Here is a 23392-nt window from a genome sequence, read left to right as displayed (position 1 = left end):
GTTCTTTAGGATCAAATCACAGCTGTGAGAGATACCAGCAGGTAGAGTCTTTAGGGCAGAAGCTCTCCCTGTTTCCCTAGAAGTTTGCCAACCTCCGTTCAACCAATTTCCTCTTTCTGAGGAAACTCAACACCCGACTGTAGAAACATTCTGCGGACTGAGATCTACCTCCAATTTGCAGTAGTTTCATTTTCTGAAGAGCTGGAGAGAGTTTCAAGCACCTTTGAGGCTTGCAGCTTGCCGGCCAATGAGAAGAGCATAACACACAAATACCTTCTATTCATTTATACAATTAGCCTAGTTTATCTATTTATTTGGCTACTGCAGAGCAACCCAATGAGAAAACGACTTCCAGAAATCATTATGTTTCCATATAGATTAGGCAACCCGCAGTAAGAGCAAATGGAAAATAACTCATTTCTTGAGATTCATACAAAAATAAGGAGCCACATCCGCTCCTTAAGGACATCAGGAGGTCGCTTCCTGAGCTCGCAGAGCTGCAAACCTCCTTGCTGTCAGCGGGTGAGCAGCAGCACCAGCTCACAGTGAGCAGTGTGAGGGAACATGTCGAAAGGGACAGCCAGCGTGGGGGCAAACGGCTCTCCTTCCAGCTTCTTCCTTGGGTCAGGGGGGCAGCACAGCCTGCAGGAAGAACAGCATTGAAGGGCGACCTTCAGACCTGCCCTGTAAGCCTTCCTATGCCATTAGCTTCACGGAGGAGGCATTAAGAGAGTATCTTTAGGTTGGCTAACATCCGTCAGCCCTCGGCTGGGTGATTAACCCTAAGGAGGTGATGGCTAATCCCAGGAGCTGGCTTTGCTCTTTGGCTGGAGGCCCACCTTCCTGCAGGGAGCGTGGGGATGTGGTGTCCCACACCCTGCTGCACTGTTATCATAGAATTATGCAATCCTAGAATGGCCTGGGTTGCAAAGGAGCACAATGCTCACCCAGTTCCAACCCCTGCTGTTGGACCAACCAGCAGCCCAGGCTGCCCAGAGCCACATCCAGCCTGGCCTTGAATGCCTGCAGGGATGGGGCATCCACAGCCTCCTTGGGCAACCTGCTCCAGTGCCTCACCACCCTCCGTGTTATGCTGGGAAGGGCTGTGCACAATGTCATTACAACACCTTTGCATTTTTTTCTACCCCTGAATGATGCATTCTGCTGGCACTCAGCATCAGGAATACCCACTGCTTCAACCAGTGCAGCTTGCAGGTAAACCCAAAGCAGTGCAAAAGCACAAACCACTTCTGGCCACACACTGACCGGGGTCCCACCTGCAGAATTAACCCTGTGAAATTAGGTAACAACAAACCCCCCCCTGTGCTGAGGACAGATCCTCAGGTCCCCATTCTCAGGGCACACAAGTGTCACTAATGTCAGCAGAAAAGAAAAGAGGCTGCTCACTCAAGGAAGTTCTTCATGGCTTCACCTTCTGGCTTGCAGGAGATGTAGAGCAGCCTTCGGATGGCCCCGCAGCTCCGGATGGCCCTCACAACCCTGTGATCTGCAACAGCACAGCACCATCTCACCATGGCCTGGTGACACTCCAGCTCCTGGGGACACCACACTGCAGTGGGCAGCATCTGGGCTCTAGAGCCACTGTGAGACTTCCCAACACTGGCCCAAACCAGTAGAGGCCATGAGGGTGGTTGAAGGGCCGGGGTGAATGTCTAGAGAATGAGTGAGCTGGGGGCTTGGAGCCAGCACAACAGCTCACACACAGCTTGCTCAAAACTTTTTCTTCAAGGTGAAAATAAATGGTATATCCTTACGGATCCCAGCCCGGGATGGGTTCACCACTGCAACAAGGGGTCGGGCATCCTCCCACGATGAGAGCAGCTCTGGTAACACAGCCTCTGCCTTTCCACTGTGAAATTCACAGTTTGAAATTCCTGCAAAGTGAAAGCAGACACACGAACAAGGTGTGCTCTCAGACATCCTAACACAGAATCCCACTCTTTGCTGACTGGAGGGAGTAGTTCGGAGCAACCCTTCACTTTTGCTTCAGGTTTCTCAGCAATGGCAGTGGTTGAACTTACCATTGAATGCTGCATTCCACCTGGCATCCTCTATTGCCTTCTGCACTATCTCAACACCAATGACTTTGGACACGTGGCGAGCCAGAGAGAGACCAATCGTGCCTGGAAACCAGGGATGCACAAACACACTGCATTTCAGTGTAGGAAAACAAGCATTGGAGATAATGTTGGGCATGGAAAGCACCAGCCCCAAGGAGCTGTGGTGCCCCATCCCTGTAGCTGGACTGAATGGGGCCCTGGGCAGCCTGAGCTGGTGGGGGGCACCCAGCTCACAGCACAGGTGGGACTGGGTGGGTTTTAAGGTCCCTTCCAACCCAACTGTTCTATGATTCATGCTGCTCACCCGTCCCACAGCAGACATCGAGGAGCACAGTGTTTGTGGCAGCCTGGCTCAGCTCCCTGACTGCCCGGTACAGCACTTCTGCTCCTCTCGTGTTCACCTGGAAAAAGGCATCTGGGGAGATGCGAAATGTCAGGTCCAGCACGTCTTCAAAGATGTGTGGTTCTCCATGAAGGAGCTGGAAGGGTGACTGCTCATGGGAACAGCGTGTCATGGTGCTGGAAGGACACATAAAATGACACCCTGCTGGGGGGGCGGCATTTCATTGCCCCTTTCCTGGGGTGCACGTTTGCTTTTATTCCATGCGAGCATTTCAACAAGATGAAGGAACTGTGACACTTTTAAGGGATCTGCAACTGAGAATTGAATTGGGTCACAACGATGTAGCGGGGTTGTGGCCCTTTGTAGAGGGTTGTAGCCCCGGGATGTATTCCCACTTTTGCTGCTGATGCAATTTGGGAATGGTAGAACCATTGGGTCATTTAGGTTGGAAAAGATCCCTAAGACCATTGAGTGCAGCCATCAGCCTGGCAGTACCCAGGTCATGTCTAAGAGCACTTTAGGTTTTCCCTTTTGTTCCCCATGCTCAACACTCCCATGGGACAGAACCAAATCCAAGTATTTCTGATATTTCACAAGGAATGCGAGGCTCAGCCACCTTAAAGCCACGTCCACAAGAGCCTCCCAAGCACCAATACCTCTCCTGGAAGTACAGTGACGTCAGGGCACACGCTGCTCCAGGTCCGCAGGTGAAGAACTCTCTCAGCAGTGCTTTCTGAGCATCCAGAGCCTCCTGGAAGAGAGGGAAGGAATGGTCGCTTCAATATGCCCACAGAGCTCCGTGACAGCCATTGGGATGGCCTGGAGCTGGCCCAGTCCCACTCACCCGGCCCAGCTGCTGGGGGTGGAAGGTGACGATGGCCATGGTGTGGCCGTGCTGGGAGGTGCGCACCACCAGCTCCCTCCAGTGCCCACCTTCATGGAACAGGATGCAGGAGCCCAGCGGGGAGCGGCGGATGAACTGCTCATAGCACTGCATGGAGCACAGCACAGTGAGGGACACAGCCTCATCCTCGTGTGACGCCGTGCCCCAAACAGCGACTGTTCCACCATTGCCCTCTGTGCTATCTTGGGTGGAGAGGAAACTCTTTGCGAGGAAAACAACACGTTTCAATCGTCCCACTTGGTGACTCTCATCTGTTTTAAATAGCAATTAATTGCTGCTTCATTAACTTCACTCCAGGGGACGCTTCTGAGGTTCCGGCATTAACTTTTGTGCTTCAAAAAGCATTTTTTCCATTGGCCAGAATCGAAACAGATCCAAGAACAACACATAACTACACGTCCATAGACATACACATACACACTGGATGGACACAAACACACAACCAATGCAGTGTTCCCCCAGAAAGAGCGACAGCACCCTGTCTGTTCTCCCACCTGCAGACAGACGTGGTATTTACTTTACCTGGGCCACTTGTTTGTGCTTTAGGGGTATGTTCTTCATGTGGTCACTTCTCACGCAGACAATATTTCTTGCTGGAGAGAGAGATGGGTATTTGAGGGGGTTGTTTCACTGCAAACCATGCAGCGTGCAGTGCTGTAAGCTGGAGAAAAGCCTTTGCTCTGAATCACCCCATTGTACAAAAGAGAAGAAAAGAGGATATGTAAGCCCAGCAGCTCTCACCCAGCACCACCCCTGGTCCCATACTGACCTCTGCCCGTCCCCACATACAGCCCCACTGTTTTGGGGTTCCCATCCGGCCCTCGGTTCACAGAGAACGTGGATTTGTTGCGGTACCCATTGACGGTGGGCTGAGGGAGGAAAGAAGGAAATCAAAGCCTTGCACAAGGGCTGCTCCAAAAGTGGTGCTTCCTGTTTTATGATGTTGGCCCACAATGTCAGAGGCAGATGCTGCGGGGATGGCAGGAGGGGTTGAAGCTTCCCAATAATAATCCCGATTCCTTTTGTTGCCGTGTGACAGATGGCAGCAGAGGGACAGTCTGACAGAACGCCGCCTGACGTGGGAGTGCAGATGAAGCAAAGGGGTGTCGATAAATTCTTCCATGCACAAAACGTGGCACCCGTTGCCATTCAACAGCACTTGCTGGGCATTTGTGGAGCCCAACCAGTGGATGCAGCACAGTGGCTGCTGTGCTTCAGCAGCGGGGACAGCAACAGTGGTGACTGTTCCTGGTGCAGATTTGTATGAGTGCAGCATACAGCTCTTGTTCTGCAGTCTGCAAAGCAGAAGGCAGCAAGGGAGCTCCTCTGGAACCAGCCATGGGCACTCACCGAGGGGACCACGGGCTGCAGGGGACAGCAGAGCCCTCCGGGATCCTGCACACCTCCTCCCAGCTCCAACAGATGTGATGTCAGGGTCTGCAGAACCTCCCTCAGGCTCTCATACTTCACCTACAGAGCAGTCCAAAGCCAGGAACACTCCCACAGGACCACAAAACCTCTGTGTACCACACAGCAATGGAGACACCGTGGCCCCAAGGGTGGGTCTGGGGTGTTGGAGCAATGAAGCCTCCATTAACCCATCCTGCACTGGGCAGGGCCTGGGCATCTTTTGTGCTTTAGAATAACTCAGGAATGAAGGCAGCAAAGGGTGGGGGTTAGGGACTTGGCTCAGCAAGCATGGTGGGGATGGGTTGGGGTGAGATTTGGTGATCTTTGAGGTCTTTTCCAATCCTAATGATTCGGTGGAGTTGGACCAGCTGCTGTGCCAGATCCCAAGGGCAGTTGCTCAAGGGCATGGAAAGGGACAGCTGGGGCAACACGATGGAGAAATTCCAGCTTTGCACACCTTACCTGCAGCTGCTCCTGGTATGGAAGTCTCCACAGCGGTGTCGCTGCATCTGCCAACCTGGAAAACACAACAGCTCAGAGCTGCTTGGGGTGGGAGGACCCGGGAGCCACAACAAACACAGGAGCCACAGCAAGCACAGGACAGACTGAGCCTGGGCCCCCGTTGTCCTGGATGAGCCCCCATTAGAAGACAGAGCCAAGAACAGCCCTGTTTCCCTAGAGGTTTCCCATAGAAGAACAAGACACTCCTCTCATTGCTCACTGCACCCTCTGCCTGCTTGCATTGCTGGTCACTGCTGTGAAAGCTGCATGGGATGAAGCTCAGTGTGGACCAATGCAGTTTCTGTGCTGCATAAGGGGAATTACTGGTTCATGAACATGGCCAGCCCTCCAGCAGCAGCTGGGAGATGAATCTTGGAACCCACTGATATTTATATCCAAGCCAAGGAGAGCAGGAATGCAACACACAAAGCTGCCTTGCAATGAAAATAAGGGAGGATGGGGCAAGATGGATATAATCCAAGCTGTCCTAAGTGTCTATCACGTGCTCAGCTGGATATATTGCTGTTCTTCCCTAGTGGGGCTTTGGGAGCTGCATCCAAATCACCAGCTGATTTCAAGCACAGAACTGTGAATCACATAGGTGAGTACTTCCTCTTTGCCAGCAGGGCAGTTGCTCTGTCCCAGCTCCTTCCCTCTTGCTTAGACCTCTTTGTTTGCCCATTCCATTACTTCCGTCACAGCTGAGACTCTCATTTCTACCTGAGAAGTGGATGGAGGTGAAACCTTTAAGCTCTCAGTGCAGCCCTTTGCTCTGGCACTGACAATCACAGCCAGGCTGGTGCTTGCTGAAGGCAATAAGCACCACGATTGCTCAGGGTTCTGACAGCAGGCAGCTGAGCTGTGCATGCAGTGTACAACACACAGACCTTCCTAACGGCAGCCCTCCATACCCAAATGCTCCCCCACCACACGCAGCACACACCTCCCACTGCCGTACCTCTCTTCCCAGGAGGATGCTGGCAGGCTGCAGCCCTCCCCATCCTTCCTCCTTCTCCTCTTGGCTGCTCTCTCCCCTGTCGGCTGTCGGCAGTCCCACCCAGGCAGGCTGCTCAGGAACACGGGCTGTGGGGTCAGCAGGCGGAGGCACCGGCGAGTCAGCATGGATGCATGGGGCAGAGCCATGGCAGGCAGCAGAGGGGCTGCCCAGAGCCCTGCAGCCCACTGTGCACCCCGTGGTGTCACAGCAGATGTCACAGCTGTGAGCCCTGACTGCACCTGGAACAGAGCAGCAACGGGTGTGATGCTTCTCTGGTCTTTTCCATCCTCAGATTTGAGTGTCATAGAGAATGTTGTGAATTCCCCATGGATCAGAGCACAACCGCTCAGCTTTCCTAGCGCAAAGATTCTCAGCAGTGACCCAGAGCTACTGGTGCAGTGATTTGGGCTCATGTGAACCTCCTGAAGACATCCCAGGCCTGAGATTAACATTGCATAGGGCATCATTCCAGTTACTGTAATGAGGCAGAGCAGAACGGCTGCTGCTTTGCATAACCACCACATAACACTCCGCTAATAATTTACAGCATAATATTCCAACAGTGTAATGGATCAGGATTGAGAAGGACACGGTCTCAAGTACGCTTGAAGCATGAATTTATTGATTTTTTGCTTCACCAAGTGACACATCCGTCACCAGTTTAACTACACAATAAACAATAATCTCTGATTAAAGCCTCTATCAGCTAAAATTCTTATCCAGGCAATAACAGCCCCGGGGTAACGTGAGGAGGGGGAGGGGGGGCTCCTCTTACATGCAAAAGGGAACGAAAAATTGCTTTTCACCTGGGCAAGCTGCAGGCTGCAGCCATGGCAGTGCAGAATCCGATGGGTGCAGGGCAGCAGCGGCTGTGCGCTGTCACGGGGCTGTGCTGGGCTCACAGCGGGATCACAGCGGGGCCACACCGGGGTCACAGCGCGGCGGAAGCGCCGCCACTTCCCGACAGCCCCCGCGGCTGCGCGTCACCTCCTGCCTGCTAGAGATAACGGTCCCTGTGCCGCTTTGAGGTAGAAATGAAAAGGATGTCGGTTTGCATCCCACCGCCTTCATCCTGGGGATGGGGCGGGGGGGGTGAGATGTGGGGCACCCAGCGGTGAGCGCAGCCCTGCAAGCCCTGCGGCTTCCATTGTGGGGGAGGATGGCTGCGGGGGGGTTGTGCGCGCTGAGCACCGCACACAGGCGCCGCTGTTGCAGTGCTGAGGCTTCTGAACCACACGCTGCTGCAGCTCGTCAGCACTGATCGGAAAAGAAAAACAGCGTTGTGACCTTTGCATGCAGCTTTCCATAGGAAAAGCTTTGCTGGCTGCGTTTTCCCCCCACCTCTGCTAAAGAGATCATCACAGAATCATAGACTGGCCTGGGTTGCACAGGAGCACAATGCTCATCATTTCCAACCCCTGCTGTGTGCAGGTCGCCAACCAGCAGCCCAGGCTGCCCAGAGCCACATCCAGCCTGGCCTTGAATGCCTGCAGGGATGGGGCATCCACAGCCTCCTTGGGCAACCTGTGCCAGTGCCTCACCACCCTCTGTGTGAAATATCCCTCTCTCCTGCTCATCATACAGAGATAAAAGAGGACTGAAGCTGCTCATACCTTGATTGGAAAAATCAAATCAATCAGTCTTTAAGGAAACATTTTATTCTCCCAAGTATTATTCGGGTGTTGGAGTTTTGTGGTCACTATGGCAGTTTGGTCTTAATGAACCCCCACCCCTCACTGCCCAGCTCTGCTGCCCAATAGGGAGTGCATGCTGCTGCTCCACCTCTGCACTGCCCTAAGAATAAGGGAACAAATGAGGTGTGGGCATAGAACAGGATAAAAATACAGAGAAATATCTTCTGCAGGAAGGGAACAGGCGCTGATGAAGGCAGCAGCTCTTGCACATCTCTCATGGGTTTCTCTTTCGGAGCTGCTGCAGAACAGCAGAGCTGAGAAACTCAGAGCCAGCTGCTCCCATTGGGGCTCGGGGGCACCGCAGTCCCTCTGCCCATTGCAATCTTCCTGAAGCAGTGGCCCCAAGCGATCTGTGCTGTGCCCAGGAGAGCTGCCAGCCCCTGCAAATATGCTGGTGAGAGGGGCAAAGAGCTAAAGGAAACCCTGAGCTCAGTGCACGGAGATGTGGGGCTGAGTTGAGGTTACAGAGGCTGCAGTAATTAGAGAATACAGCTGTTGCTGACATGGTTTGAGGTTGCAGGGCTGCAGCATTTCCTGGCAGGTCTGTAGTGCAAGTCTGGCAGTGCTCACCTCTGGGCTCCATCATGGAGCAAAATATTCCCCTGCTCCACAAGTGATGCTTTGATGTCTCATCATCCTTCCCTGATGCTTTTGCACTGCACCTTCTCCTGTCCCATCCCTTTCTTCCTCTCTTTGGTGAGAAGACGATGTGTCCTTAGTAATGATTCCCATTCCCCTTCTCACTCCTCTCCTCTCCTCCATCTGCCTGCAGCTCTGCTCCTGCTCTCTGAGCTGCCTGGGGTTCCCAGGCCAAGGCCAAATCTCCTTTGGCACTTCCAGCTTCATTTGTGCTTGGAAATATGCTCTTCAGCTATGCCAGCTGTGGTAGGAACAAGCAAGGTCCCAGTTGTCCTTTCCTCCTTGTTTACTCCCATGGAGGCTCTGACCCTGGTGGTGTTACATGAATCGTACAGTCATGGAATCATTATGGCTGGAAAAGACCTCAATGAATCACCGAGCCCAACCCCGACCCATCAACACCATGCCCTCTAAGCCATGTCTCATGGAGTGGTTCCATCTTCCCAGCAAGTCTTGTCCCATAAACACCAGTGGCCAGAGCCAATCCGCAATGAGGAAATCCCATTTTCTGGACCCTGACCCTACAGTTCTGTCACAGACCTGCTGGGGGTCAGCCTGCCCTGGTTGCTCAGCAGGGCTCCCTTCAGCCTGCCCTGGATGGTGCAGAGCACGGCCCTGCGGAAGCTGCTGGACAAGAAAAAGAAGATGATGGGGTCGAGGCAGCTGTTGAGGGCTGAGACGCAGAGCACGAGCTCGTTAGCGAGGTGCAGACCTTGCTTCCAGGGCAGGCTGGAAATGGCCCCGATCTGCGCCAGGATGTAAGGGATGCGGACAGTGTGGTAGGGGGTGAAGCAGACGATGAAGATGATCAAGACCACGAAGGTCTTGGTGATGGCTCTCGTGCTGCTCTTCTTGTTCAGCTGCTGGGCCTTGACTGAGGAGACCTGGTGCAGTTTGGCAAATATCTTGCTGTAGAAGTAGAGGAAGAGCAACAGCACGATGAAGAAGGCAGCTACTGCGGCCATGTTGAAGGCTGCTGCCACGGTGCTTTTGCTCCTGAAGTGGAAGCATTTATGGTCACAGGGTCCCTTCCCTCTTTTCTCAAAAAAGAAAGGCAGCATGAAGGCAAAGTTCACCACCCAAACCATCCCAGAGGCCAACGTGCTACAGGATACGGTGTGAATCCTGTATTTCTGGAGGGGCCGGATGATCTTCAGGTAGCGGTCCAGGCTGATCAGGCTGAGGAAAGTGATGCTGACATACATGTTGAGGTAGAAGAAGGCCCCAACAATATTGCAAAAGACACGGGGCTCACTCCTGTCCTGGAAGGCGATGCGGAAGGGCAGGCAGAGGGCCAGCAGGAGGTCAGAGAGGGCCAGGTTCCTCATGTACACAGTGATGGAGGTCTGGCGCTGAATGCTGAATGAAAACACCCAGAGTGCTAGCACATTGCTGAGCAGCCCAACGGCAAAGATCAGTGAGTACATCACAGGCAGCGTCACTGAGAGGAACCCATCGTGGATCTGACAGCAGGAGTTACCCAGGAGCTGCTGAGCGACTTCAATGGCAGGAGGGGGGGTGCTCTGAGGGTCCATCGTAAGCATTCGGACCTGGAATGAGATGTGCAGGGAGAGCTGCAAGGGGTATTGGGGCGAGCTGGAGGCATGCGGGCATTGGGATGCACAGGGAGCACAGCCACCTGTGGTACCCAGTGCCCCAAACGCAATGGGAAAATGGTCATGGGCAAAGAACATGTTCTGCCTGCTCTCTGTAGGGAAATGTCCACTGAGGATGTGCCCGTTAAACACTGGCAGCAAAGCAGAGCCCGCTCCTGCCTGTCCCAGCTTCTCTCAGCTCTGTGCCATGAGGGAGGTTGGGAACGGGCAGATGAGACTGTGGCTGTGGGTGAGGTGAGCTGCTTAACAGTGTCTGGAGCGGAGGGTCAGCCCACCCCAAGCTCTGATTTCACACAAGTGACAAAACAGGTACAGCAAATATGAATTTGGGATATGTGCAGCCCAGGGACCCAACGCTGCGCACTTGGACATCCTCTGCCAGCACCTGCAGAACCCTTTGCATGCCCATGAGCTCCTGCGTGCCCCAGTGCCTCCCTCCCCTTTCCACTTTCCATGATGCTGAGTGATGGAGAGCTGCAGAAATCTCCAGCTTCCCTCCCACATACCACAACTTCTCTAATGTCCTTCTCTGTTCCCTCCACACTTGCCCAGCGTACCCGGACAGCAGGGCAGGGCAGCATGCCTGGATGGAGGCTGTAGAGCTCCATGAGCTTGCTGCTTGCAACTCACAGTGGTAAAAAGCCGCAGAGGACTGAGTGCCCCTCACTCACCGCTCACAGCTCACTGCATAGCAACGTTGCCACCAAGCACCTGATGGTTTGAGAGCAGCGTGCTCTGCCTGACACCCATCACAGTGCTCTGCATACACTTCGCAAGGGCCAGCACAGCCCCTGTGCATACAGACAGCACAGTTTGCATGTAAAGGTAGCCCTGCAGCACGCGTTGTGTGTCTGTATGGCACAGCAACATGGCCACCACCTGCAAATGATCCCATGCCACAACCCTGCACAGCCCCAGGCTCTTCCTTTCAGCTCTCAGCACGGCCCCCCACCAGCTGGCAGCCCTGACCCGGAGCTGCCCACCTCACCTGGCACTCCTCAGCTCCTGCACCGGCTGTGACAGAAGTTCCTGTTCCTCGTGGCCCCTATAAGCTCTTGGCTGGTGATGACACCTCCCACCCCACTTCCCTCCCACATGGGCTTGCCTGGTTTTCCCCTCCTGGCCCTTGTGGAGGAGGTTGTGCAGGAGGTAAGTTCTGCAGTGCACCCAGGTACACAGGACACAAATAGGCTGATGGTGCAGGAGGCGTGAAAATGCCCAACGGAAGGGGGGCGAGAGGGCAGAAGGAAAGAGGGCTCAGATCTGAACCCATGGCTATGCTCCTTGGGTACCTGGCACCAACATCCGACCCCAACAGAACACAAACTTCAGCAATGTGTGGGCAGGATAGGAAATGTACCAGGAGGTGCCTTGTTCCATCCACGGAAATCTCAGAGCTTGATGAGAGGAAAGTAGAGGCCACCGAGCCCATTTTCTCCTCGTCTCAGTATGTCGTGCTGGCTCAGCCTCACCTCCTGCCCTCGCTGAGTCGATCTAAAAGATAAACCCAACCTGTCAGACAGAGAGCAGAGAAATAGCTGTGACTAGAGAAAGCCTGGGGATCTTCAAGGGCACTTCTACAGCATCAGCTCGCTGGTGTCAGTCACTCTGCAACGTGTACCTCTGGGTACCTGCACCCACGGAGGCACAGAGCACATCTGCTCCTGGCAGTGCTTAAGGACAGAGCAGCAAGCAGCAGACTCCTGGTTTCTGCCACCTTGTGCAGCAGCCAGAGAGCAGCAGGAGAAGCGAGGCACGGCTTGTGCGGAGGACAGCCTTCCTGAGACCAACGCGCACTGCTGGGTGGCAGCAGCCCGACTGCACGCTGCCATCCCGTGGGCTCTCTGCGGTTTTGAGTGCAGGAAGAGCGCTGCCTGCACACGGTGGGTGTTTGGGGGGGAGGCGGATCAGCGCTACGCCACAGCACTGCCAGCCTGGGGGATTTTGTGCTGCAGAGGGATGAGTTACATTATCCACCTTGCAGTTTCAGTCAGCAGCTTTGTGGAACGCTCTGAGAGTCAATAGGTCAGACAGGGGTTTTCTTAGAATTCCGGGGGTGCCCATTGCATGCACTGAACTTCACCACCCGTGCGAAATACCGAGCGTGAGCTTCGCTCTCAGACCTCAACACCTGCACTGCCCTTTGGGACAGAACTTTTACCCACGCAGGGAAGTTCCCACGGTGCAGCATCCGCACGGCACTCTGAGTGGGTTCAACGGGGCAGAAAGTTGAGCATCTCCTGTTCAGCACAGCGTCTGGGGACAGGGAGGATCCAGCCCTGCCGCAGGGCCGGCCTGCGCGCCCTCGGGACCGCTGCTGCCGGGCAGCCGCAGCGCACCGGGCTGCCCCGAGCTGCCCGCCGGCCAGGGGGCGGGGCCTACACGATGTGACCACGCCTCGTAGATGGGCGGGGCTGATACTAAGCCACACCTCCATCTGCGCCCCTTCCCGCCTGACCCGGTAGTGGATGCTGATTGGTCAGCGGAATAAGGCTCCAAGGGGGACGCGACGTGATTGCGCCACTTCCTGGCGACGCGCGATGCTGGCGGCGGCGGGTGGCTCGGGGCCCGGTGGGGCGGGCGGCTCCGGGCCCGGCCCCGGCCCCAGCGGCGGGGATGGAGACTTCCTGTCGCGGTACCGGCTGGTGTCCGCCAAGCTGCGGCGGCGTTTCCTGCGGAAACCGAACGTAGCGGAGGCTGCGGAGCAGTTCGCGGCGCTGGCGCGGGAGTTGCGTGCCCAGGAGAGCCTGCCCTACGCGGCCTGGTGCCAGCTGGCGGTGGCGCGCTGCGCGCAGAGCCTCTTCCACGGTCCCGCCGAGGCGGCGGCGCTGGGCGAAGCGGCGCGGCTCTTCCTGCGCCAGGAGCGGGACCTGCGGCAGCGCCTGGCCCTGCGCGGCGGTTTCGGCGAGCACCTGGCGGCGGCGCAGAGCTGTGGGGCCTTCGCCGCCCGCCTGCACCTGGAGCGGGGGCAGCCGGCACTGGCGGCCGGGCTCTGCCTAGAGCTGGCGGCAGCGCTGCGCGATACGGGCCGGCCCGCCCGCGCCGCCGCGCACTTCCAGAGGGCTGCCGAGCTCCTGGCGGCTGCTAAGCTGCCCCTGGAGGCGCTGCGCTGCTTGACGGAGCGCGCCTCCTGCCTGCTGCTGGGCCGTGACTACTCCGGGGCTCTGGCGGCGCTGACGCGGGCGCAGGCGTTGGCTGGAGCCGGGATCGGGGGGAGCGGCGGGGCCGCGCCCGGCGGAGCCTTCCTGGACGCGCTGGTGAGCTGCGAGGTGTCGCGGGTGCTGCTGCTGCTTCTCCTGCAGCCGCCGCCCGGCAAGCTGCCGCCCGAGCACGCCCGCACGCTGGAGCAGTACTGCTGGGAGGCGCCCGAGGGCGGCACGGCGGGAGGAGGGCTGCCTGCGGCCGCCAGCTACCTGCCTTCAGAGCTCTTCCTGCTGCTGCAGTCCGCCGTACTGGCCTGCCAGGAGAAGGACGCGGCCGCGCTGCGGGCTCTGCAGGCCGAGCTGTGGCCGCTGTTGAGCGCCGAGCAGAACCACCTGCTGCACCTGGTGCTGCAGGATATGCTCAGCCCCGCGGGACACGGGCTCTGAAAGCCGCTCGGACTGTCACTGGACTGTGCCCGGACGGTCCCTGCTGCCTCGGGACTGCGGAATTCGCGTGCGCGGGGAGCTGCCGGCGGGACGAGCTCGGGTCGCGTGGCCCCGCCGGCGGGGAGCGTAATGCCGTGTTACGGTCGAGCTCAGCGTCTGAAATAAAGCTGCGGTGCTAGCGCGCTTCCTGGCTGCAGCGATTGGTTTCTTGGAGCGCGGGGCGGGGCCGTGGAGTGGGCGGGGCCATCGAGGGCGTGGTCACGCATGGCGGGATAGCTGTGGCTCCGCCTACCTGGTGTCACGTGGTGACGCGGGGGCTGTCGGGAAGGGGCGGCCTTTCCGCTCTCGGCGCGGCGGCGGCACCACGCGGCGTGGCCATGGCGGATGGGGACGGTGCGCGGCGGGTCGGCGGAAGGGAGATCGGAGTGGGACGGGAGGGGGCCGACGGATCCTGTGTGCGACTTGTGGCCGCGTGGCGATCCGTGGGGGGGTGCCCGGCGGCGGGGCTGGCCTGGAAGGCGCCTTATCGGACCAACGGGCCGCTAAACGCGTCTCTCTCGTAGGTTCTTCCGTGAAGAAACGGCGGAAGAAGGACAAGCGATCGCTGCCCGACGAGGATGTGGCGGTGAGGGCGGCGCGGGGCTGGCGGAGGGCCGCGATGGGCTCCACGTGTCCCGCTCGGCACCGTGCGGCCGCCCCGGGAGCGGGGGGGCGGGCAGAGAAGGGGGGGATGGGCGGTGTGAGCGAAACCGCGCGGCACACACTGAGCCCTCGTTGTGCTCCGCAGGACATCCAGCACACCGAGGAGTTCCTCATCAAGCCCGAGTCCCGTGTGGCGCAGCTGGACACGTCCCAGTGGCCGCTGCTGCTGAAGGTAACGAGCACGGAGGGGCGGTGACTCCCGTCTTTCTTGTTGGGTTTCGTTCGGGTTTCTGCTCCGTGACCTGAAAGCAGTGAGGCTCTGCTGGGTTTATTTGTGTTGTTCCTTTCTCTGCCCCTCATCTTTGCGGTTTTAGTCAGAGAAGCTCATTAACCTGAATGCAAAGCATCCCCTGTGCAACTTGGAGCTGTGCTGAGGCAAAGCTGCTGTCCTCGGTCTCACCTCCATCTCATGGTACTTACAGTCATTTGCTTTGTTTTTGTAGAACTTTGACAAGCTAAACGTGCTGACAACACACTACACACCCCTCCCTTCTGGTGCTAATCCCTTGAAGAGGGAGATCTCTGACTATGTACGGTGAGTGTAACAATCCAGACTGTCTTATTTCACTTCCACAGTTAGCATCTCACAAGCACATTCTGTTCCAGATTCCTTTTTCTTTTCTCTCGACTCCATCTTGCTGCTCACCAGTGGATGTCTGCCTGGGACCTGCTGGCCGTTTTCTTTGGGGGTGGCTTTGGTTTGGTTTTGTGGCTTCTCTGCAGGTTGATGTACACCAGGGGAGACCTGGTGCTTCTCTGGAGAGCCATTCAGTCTGCATGGGGCTTTGGGTCTGCTTGGAGCACGGCTGCAGCATTTTACACTGAGCAGTGGTAGCATTCTGGAGAGTACTGTTTAATCATGGGGCATGTGAGCTGCAGTGCAGAACAGCTCCTTGTGTGCTCTGTGGAGCAGCTCTGTGGCTCAGCTCCTGTCTAGCTGTTTATTCAGGAATGTCTCAATCTTACCATGACAGATCTCATCCTGTTTTTCACATTACCGTTGTTAGCCCCATCGTGTAGCTCTTAATCTGTCATCTCACTCTGTAGGTCTGGCTTCATCAACCTGGACAAGCCTTCCAATCCATCTTCCCATGAGGTGGTGGCGTGGATCCGACGCATCCTTCGAGTAGAGAAGACAGGGCACAGTGGCACCCTGGACCCTAAGGTGACCGGGTGCCTCATTGTGTGCATTGAGAGGGCGACACGACTCGTCAAGTCTCAGCAGAGTGCAGGTAGGCTCACTGCCATGGGACTGTGGTCAGAGAGGCTGAGGAGGTGCAGAGTTGTTTTGGAGGCAGGGAGGTTTCCATTCTTGTCTTTGGGAGACCTGCCCTAAGCTTTCAGTGCCTTGAGCTCAAGGATTGCTTATCCATCTTGCTTCCAGCCATTGAGGGCACATCCGTGCTGTCTCAACTGGTTTTTCTGATTGCTTCTCTGTCTGGGATTTGTGCTCTATTAGGTCGATGAAAACAGGTCTGAAAAGACAGGTTTTGTGTGCTAACTGAACTTAAGGCACAAGTCTGCAAATCCCAAGAAATAAATTGTGGTGAAGAAGTAAACACGCAGCTTAGATTGTTCTGGGGGGGGAGGGATGGGGATATAACCTACTGCATAATGAGTGGTGTGCACCTCCTAGGAGAGCTGTTTGTGTGGCAGTGTGTGCCTTGAGGTCAACATTAAATGCAAGTGGCCGCTCCTGACTGCTCTTGTCGTTCTTTCAGGCAAAGAGTATGTGGGAATTGTTCGGCTGCACAATGCAATTGAAAGTGAGGCTCAGCTTGCCAGGGTAAGTCTCAGCACACTGTTGGCCACGCTGGCACTCTGTGCAAAGAGTTTGGCTTCTCTGGGAGATGAGGGGGTAGGAGCAGAGCTCAGGTGAGCTGTGTGTGAGGTGATGATGAAGTTTATCCATTCTCTGAGTGCAGTGGCACTGCCCTCCTGCAGCACCCCGATTCCTGTTCTAGGGTCTGGGTGCCGTGCAGCCTCCAGAGACCCTGCGGTGTCCCAGTGTCCTGCTGGGGGCTGCTGTGGTGTGTGGCTGGCTGCCTGCAGGAGCAAAGCAGTGCTGGCAGGATCAGGGCCCCTCTCTGGGGGGCTCTGTCCCCACTGAGACGAGGGATGACGTCTGATCACATACAGCCACCTGATGAAAATCCCAGCTGTGCCTCAGTGGCAGCTGCAGGAGCGTTTTGACCACATCAGTGGTTCACACAGCCTTCTTAAATAGGAAATAGCCACATGGTGATGAGCCTGTCACTCCATAAGAAGGTTCTTGTTCCTAGAGACCCAGAGGTGCTCGCATGTCAGCTGTGCTAATGGCCCAGCTTAAGGTGTTCTTTCTTCTGCTTCTCCCTTCAGGCAATAGAAACTCTGACAGGAGCGCTCTTCCAGCGACCGCCCCTCATTGCTGCTGTTAAGAGACAGCTGAGAGTCAGAACCATCTATGAGAGCAAGCTGGTGGAGTATGATCCTGAGAGAAGATTAGGTAAAATACAGCTCTCCTGCCTTTGATTACACTCACAGCTCAAGTGTGCTGCTTCCCATTCTTTGCAAATGTATGAGATACAGAAACAAATCTCAGCTACTTTCTTTTGTTAGTTTTGCACTCTTCGCTGAAGAGCCAAATGATGCCAGCTAGATGGCATTAGCACTCAGTGCAAAGATGACCTTCATCTATCACCCCATGCTGATGGCTCTGTGAGGGGCTGGATGTGGAGCTGTAGATGTGGCTCGCTTACAGCTATACATGTAAATTCTCTGGTGTTTCAGGTATCTTCTGGGTGAGCTGTGAAGCAGGCACGTACATCCGAACGCTTTGTGTCCACCTTGGTTTGCTGCTCGGTGTTGGGGGCCAAATGCAGGAGCTCCGCAGAGTGCGGTCGGGCATCCTGGGAGAGATGGTAGGGTGATGGTTGTGACTGTAACCAGCAAACTAGAACATGGGAGATTGTAGGAGTTCCCCAAAACGGTCTTTCTTCTTTGGTGTTAGAGAAGGGTATGGGTGCACGGTGACCGGGGGGTGCTGTGAATGGACCTGCAATGGACTTGCCATAGGCAGTCCAGAACCAAAGCGTTGAGTTCAGTTCAGGGGCTTGTCCCTGTTCTGGTAATTAAGCTTTGGGACAGAAACGACTGGGAAGTGCACCCCGGTGACTGAAAGCTTGTTTTATGCCACCTGTGTTTCTCAGCCTACAAACCACGACCAGCGTGATCACTTGTGTCAGGGTGCAGTGCAGGCACTGTGCCTTAGCCGAGGGCGCTCGGGCTGTGCAGTTCTGGGTGATCTTCAACGCTTTGCAGTTTTCCTCCTGGTTGTTCCTGGATCCCACTTGCCCATTCACACTCTAGGATTAATTTCTCTCCTTGCAAAGCTGGATTATCAGAGTGCAAGTGCTGCCCTATCTGTGCTCTTAACAGAGACGCAATTCACTGACAGTGAACCCAAGGTGATGGATGGCTGCAGTTGCTTCAGTAACTTATCCCGTGTTACAGATTCATGAGCTGATTAATTCAGGCTTCTACTCACTCATCTACTTTGTCTAGAAGTCTTAGATATTTAAGCTTGGTCATACTTGGAAAGTGTTTCATGTAGACAGGGCTTGCACACTTGACCCCAGTGCAGTGTGACATTGGGCAGGTAGAAGCCTGAAGCAGCACAGATGCGACTGCCCTCGGACTGCCAGCAGAATGTGTTTGTTCTTGCCTTTTCTATGGGGGTTTTATAGATGTTTGTGTATTGGACACCAATTCTCCCTCCCTTCCAGCACACTATCTGCCATTAGGCTTCAGCTATGTCTTTTGTGAGCGTTTCAAGCTGGCTGCTGCTTAGGGGGGGAGCTCAGAGGCGCTGTGTCTTTGCAGGACAACATGGTGACCATGCACGACGTGCTGGACGCCCAGTGGCAGTACGACAACAACAAGGATGACAGCTACCTGCGGCGTGTCATCCTGCCCCTGGAGAAGCTGCTCACCTCACACAAGCGGCTCGTCATGAAAGACAGTGCGGTGAGTTGCTGAGGTAGGGCTGCTCGGAGCAGAGGTTGTGTCCTGTCTTGTGCAGCTCATAAATGAGGGATCGGGGTCCTCGTGGTGCACAACGCTGTTGTGTCACGTGCCGTGCAGGACCTGGTATTGGTAGTCAGCTAGAAACATGTTAGTGTTATTGTTAGTAGTGGCGATGGGAAGGTAAAATACTAGTGGTGCTTCTTGCATTGATTTTTGTCCTCAAGTCGCTTACAAGCCTTTCTGTTCCCTTCCTCTGTAGGTTAATGCCATTTGCTATGGAGCCAAGATCATGCTGCCTGGTGTCCTGAGGTATGAAGACGGTATTGAGCTTAATCAGGAGATTGTAGTCATCACCACAAAAGGAGAAGCTATCTGCCTAGGTATGAAGCTGCTTATTCCTGTGCCCACTGACGTCCAAAAATGATAAACTACTTTCCAGTGAAGGTGTAGCAGATTAGACAGCGTGCATGGAAGTTCAAGTAGTGCTTCCTTAAGAGCTATCATTTGGTGCTCCTCAGCGTTTCAGCTGCACAGAGCTCAGGTGTGCTGTGTGTGAGGTGATGATGAAGTTTATCCATTCTCTGAGTGCAGTGGCACTGCCCTCCTGCAGCACCCCGATTCCTGTTCTAGGGTCTGGGTGCCGTGCAGCCTCCAGAGACCCTGCAGTGTCCCAGTGTCCTGCTGGGGGCTGCTGTGGTGTGTGGCTGGCTGCCTGCAGGTGCAAAGCAGTGCTGGCAGGGTCAGGGCCCCTCTCTGGGGGGCTCTGTCCCCACTGAGACGAGGGATGACGTCTGATCACATACAGCCACCTGATGAAAATCCCAGCTGTGCCTCAGTGGCAGCTGCAGGAGCATTTCCAGCCTCTGATATGTGGTCACATCAGCTCGCTGCCTTTGAGCAGGACATCTTTCTGAAGCTTTAGACCAAAGTTTCCTCCAGTGAGTTTTCAGGGAAATAGGGCATTGGCGGTGGTTTGCCTCTCTTTTGTGCTGCCAAAGGAGGAACAGCCTGAACCCAGCACACTCTTGCATCTGTACTCTCACAGTTTTGCTGCTTTAATGTGTTTGTAAGCTCCCTGCTTGTTTCTGCAGCCATTGCCTTGATGACCACTGCTGTCATTTCTACCTGCGACCATGGCGTGGTAGCAAAGATCAAGAGAGTCATCATGGAGAGAGACACATATCCCCGCAAATGGGGCCTCGGTCCCAAGGTGAGCAGCTGGGGACTCTGTGGTGTTGGTGGGTGCCCAGGTGTGGGGCTGCAGGCACCTCAGGTCTGTGCTTGAGCCCTCCTGTGGACAAGAGCCAAGTGATGTCAACTGGTTGGCATTAGCACTCTGTGCAAAGATGACCTTCATCTATCACCCCATGCTGATGGCTCTGGAGGGGCAAGGAGCTGTGCAGTTGCAGTGTTTCAGCTGAAATGTAGTGGGTCATTAAGCTGGAGGAATGATTATGGCCAAGGATCTGAGTTCAGTGATACACAGTTGTCTGCTGCTGTTACTTCTCTCACAAATCAGCCATTAATTAAAGTTAGGATGCTTTTTGCCTGTTCCTTGTCTGAGACTTGTAGGCTGCTGTGCAGTGGGTGTTTCCTGTGAGCTGTCAGAAGGTCCTTAGAGAATGGTTAAGCTGGTGACAATGCAGTTGTTGCCTTGGCTTGTTCCTAGGTTATTCCTTAGAGTGGGTAGCTGAAGCCCAAGGGATGGTTTCTCCTTCATGGAGCTGGGGTCTGACCTTCTGCCCTTTGCTGTCAGGCCAGTCAAAAGAAGATGATGATCCAGAAGGGCCTGCTGGACAAACATGGAAAGCCCAATGAGTGCACACCAGATTCCTGGAAGAAGGAGTATGTGGATTACAGGTGGGTACAGGGTGTGCAGCTTCAGAGTGGTGGGTGCAGTGATGGGATGCATGCTGTGAGCACTGTTCTGGGCACTGCCTTTTGTGCTTGGCGTGGCAGACCTCCTCCAAGGTGAATTTGCTATCTGGACCCTTGGTGTTCAGCTGTGTTCCTCAAAGTCACTGGGAACGTGCTGATGCTCTGCCAGGCTGGAGTGAAAGGCCCTGAGCAGACGGTTATCCCTTTGTAGCCTGTGCCTGTGGCTCTAGAGGGAGTCAGTCTGCTAAATGAAAGAGAGGGAGGCTTTGCTGTTGTCCTGTCCAGCTGGCACTGGTGCAGGCTGCAGGTCATCCCCACACTGACCCCCCCCAACCAATGCTTGTTGTGGGTAAGGGAGCCCTTGTGGAGGGGCCTTTGTACTTGGGGAAGGCAGCAGCAGTTCCACTCAGCCTGAGATCTCTTCTCTTTTAGGGAGTCGTCCAAGAAAGAGGCAGCTAAAGCTCCCCAGGCTGTGTCAGAGGTGGAAAGGGCTCCAAAAGTAAGTAATGCTGCTCTCTGGTTTGAGGTTGTTTGGGCTCTGAAGGCTGCTTTGGATCTTGTGCTTCTGTGGTAGAACCTGTCTCTGTGAGGGCAGAGAGTGCTTCCATTGCTCTGTCCTTTCGGTCCCTGTCTTTGTATATGAATACTGCAGCACCATAAGTGGGAATGAGTACTGTAAAAGCTGCAGCATCCAAAGAAATACACTGGATGGAGCTACAGTGCCAGGTCGCTGTGCCAGAGAGCCTTTCTGGGGATTACAGACTGAATGTTCATCTGAGGAGTCCATCCAAACACTGTACATAGAGTTCCCTGAGTTAGGACCTCTGCTCTGATGTAAGGGTCTAAGTCAAGGCTTGCATGTAGTGCAGCAGTGTTTCAAATAAAAGGATTTGGGGTACAGGGAACACTTCAGAAGTTGGGGTGTAATTCTGGCAGAAAGGAATCCTTATGCTGTATGTTGGAAGGGACTTCAGGCAGTCTGTAGTTCACACTCCTGTTCAAAGTGTTGCTTACTGAGAAGTTTCAATCAGGGAAAAAAAGCAGTTGTGATGGGCTTGTAAACAGCTTTTCCATCACTTGAGCTCGTTTGGAAAATGGTCTGACAGTGTGCTCTCCTAACAGAGGAAGCGAGAGTCAGAGAGTGAAAATGAGGCTGCGAGCCCCCCACCATCCCCAACCACTCCACCACCAGAGGAGCTGAGCAAAAAGGAGAAGAAAAAGAAGAAGAAAGAAAAGAAAGCCAAAGAAGCATCTGAGAGTGGGGAAGAACAAATGGAAGTGGTATGTAATGGTGCTGCCATGGAATGGTTCAAGCATTGGGAAGAGTTGCTGTCTGTTGTGCACCTGGGATAAAAGTGTGTGTGGTGTTTGGACACCTGGGGCTGTGTGTGAAAGAATGTGAGGTGAAAGAGATTTCTGTCAGTGCTGCATTAGCTGCATGTGGGCTGGAAATGAGCCGTGAGTGGTGCCTTTTTGATTAATTCCTGAACTCGATCCTCTTTGCAGATCAGTGAAACCAGCACCAAGAAGAAGAAGAAGAAAAAGAAACAGAAGGAGGTGGAAGAGAGCTCAGAGTAAGCAACTGGATCTGTCCAAAGCATGCGACCTCATCATTAGGGAGGGAGAAGTCTGAGGCCTTGAAAAAGAGGACTGCCTGTGCAGCTGAGGGGCCAGCAAGTTCCAAGCTCCTTTTCTGCTGTGCGTATGAGTGAGAAGTTGTTTGCCCAGGACATGCCCTGCTCCAGCACCCCTCCTCATCCTGTTTTAAGGGTAGCCAGAGGAGAGTGGTGCCTGACTGCCCCTGCACTGAATTGCTCTGTAAAGCTGGACACCTCGATGCCAACTGAAGTGGTATCTTCAGGGAAGATGCGGCTCCTTGCTCTTTGGGGTTTGTTTTCACCATGAAAGAGAGGAATAGCACTTCCCCTTCTCTCTTCTCCTGCTTCTTCCTCCTCTTCCAAGGTCAAAACTGTTACCCGACAGTTACAGAATGTGTTTGTGTCTGAAGGACTGGCTTAGCCATGGCCCATCTGGGTTTGGCACCTTTGGAGACAGCTGAATCGGTTATTTGAGGGGCTGTGGTTGATTTTAACGTGGCTGTGTACTTGGCCTGACCCTCAGCTAGTTGAGAACAAACGTCCATTCTTTGGTACCTCTTTCCAACTTTATCATAAAAGGATTCGAACGTGAAATTCCTGCTTTTTGCTTTTTAGTGTGGGGACCTGCCTGTTAGCTGTGAGCTGATCCCAGACCCAGGGTCCCCCAGTGATGTTGCCAGTGCTGCCTCCAACCAAATTATTGGGATGGGGCTGCAGCCCTCTCAGCTGCCTGCTGATTTTTGGTATCTAATATGCTCTGGAGGCAGTAGGTGGGGGTGCAGCTGCAGGGGCAGAGGCAGTGGGTGGGCATGTTACAAGGCTGGTGAGCACAGGCTTGGCAGCTATGCACAGGGCACTAAGTGTGGAGCCTGAATGATTTCAGGATGATTTCTCCCTATTTCTTTGGGATGGCTCGGTGGGAGCAGGTTACTTCTCTTAGAGGAACAGTGCTGAGCCAGGATTTTAGCTGTTTTTAGTAGGGAAGGATCCTGGCTGCTTTGTTCTGAGCTCTCTGCAGAGATCCTATAACATCTGTCTTAGCCTCCTGAATTGCTTTTGTCTTAATCATCTGACTTTTCCCTTCAATGCTAGAGATGCAGTCAGCGTGGACAGCAACCAATGGCTGTCAGAACCTGGGTTGAAAAAAGTTAATTTTTATTCACTCTTTTTTTACATTAAAAAAAAAATAATAATAAAAGCCCTATTTTTGAATGGGTGACTTTCTTGCTTACCTCAAGAAGGGAACTGTTCTCAGACCACCAGGTCTGTTCAGGGGGAGGGCAGTCAGTAAACATGCACAGGCTGTGGGTGCATAGGGCACTCAATGGAGGAGTTTGGGGGTAAAAGCCAGTGGGATGTGCCTGCAAGCTAACTGCTTTTCTGCTTTACTTGTCCTGGAGAAGTCTGGCAGCACATGGAGAGCTTTCTGGTCCT

At 54.6% G+C, this 23392-nt stretch overlaps 4 protein-coding genes and 5 non-coding genes across 11 annotated transcripts; 7 read left to right on the top strand and 2 right to left on the bottom strand.

Moving 5' to 3' along the window:
- Window positions 1-417: 417 nt before the first annotated feature.
- On the bottom strand, window positions 418-7177 carry TRMT2B (tRNA methyltransferase 2 homolog B). The gene is made up of 13 exons (XM_052673195.1): window positions 7043-7177; window positions 6198-6475; window positions 5201-5255; window positions 4679-4798; window positions 4098-4197; window positions 3851-3921; window positions 3269-3415; window positions 3081-3175; window positions 2386-2600; window positions 2043-2144; window positions 1776-1895; window positions 1408-1507; window positions 418-642 (listed from the first exon to the last, which is right to left on the bottom strand). The coding sequence occupies exons 2-13, from the start codon at window positions 6380-6382 to the stop codon at window positions 516-518; spliced, it is 1437 nt and encodes a 478-aa protein (XP_052529155.1). The 5' UTR covers window positions 6383-6475; window positions 7043-7177; the 3' UTR covers window positions 418-515.
- Window positions 7178-7318: 141 nt separating this feature from the next.
- Window positions 7319-12285, bottom strand: LOC128075974 (probable G-protein coupled receptor 34). 3 transcript variants are annotated; one of them, XM_052673197.1, is made up of 2 exons: window positions 11174-12285; window positions 7319-10143 (listed from the first exon to the last, which is right to left on the bottom strand). In XM_052673197.1, exon 2 carries the CDS (start codon window positions 10111-10113, stop codon window positions 9091-9093), a length of 1023 nt encoding a protein of 340 aa, XP_052529157.1. In that variant the 5' UTR covers window positions 10114-10143; window positions 11174-12285; the 3' UTR covers window positions 7319-9090. The 3 variants fall into 3 exon arrangements, with proteins under 3 accessions (XP_052529157.1, XP_052529156.1, XP_052529158.1); XM_052673196.1 differs by having other exon boundaries at window positions 7319-10119; XM_052673198.1 differs by having other exon boundaries at window positions 7319-10119; window positions 11478-12285.
- A 251-nt stretch (window positions 12286-12536) lies between these two features.
- On the top strand, window positions 12537-13959 carry F8A1 (coagulation factor VIII associated 1). Its single transcript, XM_052673200.1, has one exon. It carries the CDS (start codon window positions 12654-12656, stop codon window positions 13773-13775), a length of 1122 nt encoding a protein of 373 aa, XP_052529160.1. The 5' UTR covers window positions 12537-12653; the 3' UTR covers window positions 13776-13959.
- Window positions 13960-14065: 106 nt separating this feature from the next.
- Window positions 14066-23173, top strand: DKC1 (dyskerin pseudouridine synthase 1). Its single transcript, XM_052673168.1, has 15 exons — window positions 14066-14168; window positions 14339-14400; window positions 14563-14649; window positions 14921-15012; window positions 15525-15709; window positions 16199-16263; window positions 16836-16962; window positions 17247-17377; window positions 18339-18482; window positions 18742-18862; window positions 19574-19692; window positions 20239-20342; window positions 20793-20859; window positions 21483-21641; window positions 21867-23173. Exons 1-15 carry the CDS (start codon window positions 14153-14155, stop codon window positions 21936-21938), a joined length of 1551 nt encoding a protein of 516 aa, XP_052529128.1. The 5' UTR covers window positions 14066-14152; the 3' UTR covers window positions 21939-23173.
- Window positions 16364-16610, top strand: LOC128076246 (small nucleolar RNA SNORD17). The gene has a single exon (XR_008204301.1). It is a non-coding gene; the product is annotated as a small nucleolar RNA SNORD17 (small nucleolar RNA).
- LOC128076248 (small nucleolar RNA SNORD83) lies at window positions 17097-17172 on the top strand. The gene has a single exon (XR_008204303.1). It is a non-coding gene; the product is annotated as a small nucleolar RNA SNORD83 (small nucleolar RNA).
- On the top strand, window positions 17541-17674 carry LOC128076251 (small nucleolar RNA SNORA36 family). Its single transcript, XR_008204306.1, has one exon. It is a non-coding gene; the product is annotated as a small nucleolar RNA SNORA36 family (small nucleolar RNA).
- Window positions 19035-19281, top strand: LOC128076245 (small nucleolar RNA SNORD17). Its single transcript, XR_008204300.1, has one exon. It is a non-coding gene; the product is annotated as a small nucleolar RNA SNORD17 (small nucleolar RNA).
- On the top strand, window positions 19786-19861 carry LOC128076244 (small nucleolar RNA SNORD83). Its single transcript, XR_008204299.1, has one exon. It is a non-coding gene; the product is annotated as a small nucleolar RNA SNORD83 (small nucleolar RNA).
- Window positions 23174-23392: the final 219 nt, after the last annotated feature.

Source organism: Tympanuchus pallidicinctus, unplaced genomic scaffold (assembly GCF_026119805.1).
Source record: "Tympanuchus pallidicinctus isolate F22 unplaced genomic scaffold, pur_lepc_1.0 scaffold13, whole genome shotgun sequence".
Lineage (NCBI taxonomy): Eukaryota > Metazoa > Chordata > Aves > Galliformes > Phasianidae > Tympanuchus > Tympanuchus pallidicinctus.
This window is presented reverse-complemented; position numbering and strand designations above follow the sequence as displayed.

Coding starts and splice junctions, on each gene's coding strand:
- LOC128075974 (XM_052673197.1), bottom strand. CDS start 10,113: ATGCTTACGATGGACCCTCAGAGCACCCCCCCTCCTGCCATTGAAGTC.
- F8A1 (XM_052673200.1), top strand. CDS start 12,654: ATGCTGATTGGTCAGCGGAATAAGGCTCCAAGGGGGACGCGACGTGAT.
- TRMT2B (XM_052673195.1), bottom strand. CDS start 6,382: ATGGCTCTGCCCCATGCATCCATGCTGACTCGCCGGTGCCTCCGCCTG. Junction 3,922..4,097: donor GTATGTGGGGACGGGCAGAG/GTCAGTATGGGA, acceptor CTCTCTCTCCAG/CAAGAAATATTGTCTGCGTG. Junction 1,896..2,042: donor GTGGAATGCAGCATTCAATG/GTAAGTTCAACC, acceptor TTCACTTTGCAG/GAATTTCAAACTGTGAATTT.
- DKC1 (XM_052673168.1), top strand. Junction 14,401..14,562: donor TGCCCGACGAGGATGTGGCG/GTGAGGGCGGCG, acceptor TGTGCTCCGCAG/GACATCCAGCACACCGAGGA. Junction 15,013..15,524: donor GAGATCTCTGACTATGTACG/GTGAGTGTAACA, acceptor CTCACTCTGTAG/GTCTGGCTTCATCAACCTGG.